General features: G+C 45.4%; 1 protein-coding gene across 1 annotated transcript; it reads right to left on the bottom strand.

Moving 5' to 3' along the window:
• Nucleotides 1-202: 202 nt before the first annotated feature.
• On the bottom strand, nt 203-1,237 carry GPR20 (G protein-coupled receptor 20; the record flags this gene model as incomplete). Its single annotated transcript, XM_081325634.1, has 1 exon — nt 203-1,237. The coding sequence occupies one exon, from the start codon at nt 1,235-1,237 to the stop codon at nt 203-205; it is 1,035 nt and encodes a 344-aa protein (XP_081181760.1).
• Between the last annotated feature and the right edge of the window lie 2,469 nt (nt 1,238-3,706).

The raw sequence follows: 3,706 nt of genomic DNA on the forward strand, positions 1-3,706 counted from the left end.
TAGGAACTTGGAATGCCAAATGCATTCCCAGATGTAATTTCCCAGATGACAAAGCCAGCTGCCATAAATAAAACGAGTGTGTCACTGGAGAGCTTGAAAAATCCTGGAACCCAGCTACAACATTTGGGGGGAAAAAATCTTTTTTTTTTTAGCCAAAAGGAAGAGTCGACATCATCTCTACCCTTGTAGAGACTTCTCAAGTCTAGGAGTTTGTGGTGGTGGTGTTTGGCAAAGCCAAACCCATGGGGTTCCCTATCGCGTTCGCGAATGCCATAATTGCGTTTGAGCCAGACCCTTTGTTGATGCTGATCACCTCCCCACTGGCTTGCTCAAGTTCCGTCTTCCTGAAGATGTTCTTCATGGTGGACTGGAAGTTGTTGGTGACAAAGCAGTAGACGATGGGATCCATGCAACTGTTGAGGCTGCTTAAGCTGACAGTCACGTGGTAAACCACCAAGCTGAGGTTGTAGGACATGGCTGGGTTGATGGCGATGGCCAGCTGGCGGATGTGGAAGGGGGTGAAGCAGATCATGAAGATGATCAGGACCGTGATGAGAAGCTGCACGGCTCTCATCCGCCTCTCCCGGCTCTGGTGCATGAGCGTGGGCTTGGAAAGGGCACACATGATCCTGGTGGTGAAGAACGTGAGGATGATCAGGGGGAAGAAGTACTCGCAGACCATCAAGGGCAAGATCTGCGCAATGCAGCAGTAGGAGAACTTCACGGCCAGGGTGAGGATGGAGAAGGTGATCACGGTGGCGAAGGTCCAGATGAAAGCACAGATCCCTTTGGCGTAGTCGGGGTTCCTCCACTTGCGCGAGGCTTCCACCTGGACAATTGCCAGGTACCGGTCAATGCAGATGCACGTGAGGAAGAGGATGCTACAATACATGTTGACAAAATAGGTGAAAATGTGAACGAGCGCACAGGTGTGGCAGTCCTTGGCGCTGTAGTGCACAATGATCCGGACAGGTAAGGAGAAGCCCACCAGCAGATCGGTGATGATAAGGTTGATGGTATAGATGACTGAGGTGGTTTTCGTTTTCGTGCGGAAGCAGAAGACGTAGAGAGCTACAGAGTTCAACACCACGCCCATCAGGAAGATGATGGTATTGATCACCACCAGGACTATCCACAAGGTATGAAATCTGTCCGAGAGTTCTCCATCCAGGTGGACAAATTTGTTAAAAATATTGCTGTAGTTGGAGGACACCGTAGAATTGTTGGAAGGCTCCATGGTCAACGCTGCTAATGGTACCTACAAGACAACAAGCAAAGATGCAGGTTCAGAGTCCATTTTTATACTTCTCAATAGTCTATATGGAGATTCTTGGTCATCCACATCATGGTTGTCCCAAAGATGATTTTTCACCAGGCAACTGGACTTCCTTGTTTTTCTTTGAAGACGTTTCGCTTCTCATCCAAGAAGCTTCTCCAGCTCTGACTGGATAGTGGGGAATGGAAGGATTTATACTCCTTGCAGACAGCTGGTCTATCTCCAATCTACAACACAGTCATTTCAACCTTTCCAAGAAGGCTCCACACCCATTTGCACTGCTCAGGTGACCCTGAGGACACAGGTAAACCTCCAAGTGGCCTTAATGACTCTCTAAAAGAAGGCAAATGACCGGCTGTTTGCAAGGAGCTGAAGAAGCTTCTTGGATGAGAAGTGAAACGTCTTCAAAGAGAAAAAAGGAAGTCCAATTGCCTGCCCAAAAGACACCTTTGGGACTGCTCAGTAGTGTAATCTTGAGGTCAAGTATAACTTTTAGAAAAACAGCAACAACAACCAAGGAGGTTAGGACCCAAAGCTTCCTGTCTCTACCCTTATTTGCAAATATCCCAACTACTCCCGGATGAGAGAAAGATCCTATTGCTTTGCACACCCAAAGCGTGGAATACAGATAGCGCAACAGATTTGTAGCAAGCCATCATTTAACTAGGTTCCCAGTTCTTCCAGTATAGGTAGCCCTGTACTGAACTAAACCATTCATTTAGAATGCCGTTACAATGGCTCTGTCAAAGTGACAGGACCGTTTTTCAATGGTTTTACAACCGTTGCAGCATCCCCGTGGTCACGTGATCAAAATTCAGACACTTGGAAACTGACTCGTATTTATGACGGTTGCCGTGTCCCGGGGTCACGTGATCACCATTTGTTGGCCCTCTGACAAGTAAAGTCAATGGGGGAAAACAGATTCATTCAACAACCATGTTCCTAACTTAACAACTGCGGTGATTCACGTAACAACGGTGGCAAGAAAGGTCGCAAAATGGGTCGTGGGAAGAATCCACAGAAAGAAATATTTGGGGAAATATTAAAAAGGCAGAATAGTTATATTTCCCCAAAGGATCTTAAAAGGCAGAAACCAACCCCCCCCCACCCACCCCCAAGTCTCTTTGCCGCAAACAGAAACCAGATCTGCAGAATTGCAGATGTGATCATCTTGTCAGAAAGACTGGAGTCAGGAAGCTGGGATTAGAAAGACAAAGATCCCTCACACCCAAAAAATCCAACACTCATCAGCCCCAGCCCCAGGAAAGCAGGATATGACCTTTGGGACATAATAGGATTAATCCACCACCATCAGAATACCAGAAAAGCACACTCAGACCCAGGTCAAAATTCATGACACAGGAACAAGTCCAAACACAAAAGCCCAAGAAGGTATAAAAACCCACTATGCCCTACTGCATGTGGTCAGTTTTTTTCCTCAGAGCCGTGTTTCTGTCTGGCTCTGCTCTTCAATAAACTGCAACCTTCTTTCTAAAGCAATCTCCATTTTGTTTCTTCCTGGCTTGGACTGGACCCTGGTGAAGATTTTTTCTTTCAACAGGGGCAACGTTCACTCAAGAACTCTCTCGCTGAACCACAGAAAGTTTGGCCTCAGTGGTAGTCAATTCGAGGAATTCCTGTAAATCTTCTTAATCAACAAATCAATAAATTATAAAGTTCCACTTGTCTGCATTTTATAGTAGAAGAACTAATCTTAACTCTTCTTTTAAACAAAGCTCAAGTGATTTACAGAAGGTGTTAAGAAGTTTTTTAAAAAAAATTAAAAGAAAATCACAGGAGAACTTTTTGACCTCGGGTGGGCTGTAATGTATTGCCTAATATGGATTTGCAGCATTTTCCCCTCCACTGCAGCCGACTTGTAATAAAAGACCGTTGCTTACCATTGTTTAGCAGCAGGGGAGGAGAAAACTCGGGGAGACTGAACGGGGAAAGGGTGAGAACTGCTGCTTTTGTGCCTTGTGATTAACCTGGTTAATGCGTTCATCCATTTCCTAGGCTCGTGGACAGCTTTCAACAGAAATTCGACAAACAGCTGGATTTGCCTAACACCCAAAGCTGGAAAACTCCCCAGCCAAAGTTAGATGAATCGAACGTACTGTGTCTGTGTCATGTAAAATTCTGTGGGCGCGCCAGACCTGTGGAACCGCTTGCCGGTCGAGCTCCGGATGGCCCCCGACCTTTGCTCCTTCCGGCGGGATCTAAAAACTTATTTATTCGAGCAATCCGGCCTGGTTTGATGGGTTAAGGGTTGGGGTTTTAACATGGTTTTAATTATTGTTTATATTCGGGCATAATATTTAATTGTTTTTTTTAACTTTTGTACATTGTTTTTATATTTATTGCCCTGTACACCGCCCTGAGTCCTTCGGGAGAAGGGCGGTATAAAAATTTAATAAATAATAATAATAA

Source organism: Vipera berus (genome assembly GCF_964194415.1).
Source record: "Vipera berus genome assembly, chromosome: 3".
NCBI lineage: Eukaryota > Metazoa > Chordata > Lepidosauria > Squamata > Viperidae > Vipera > Vipera berus.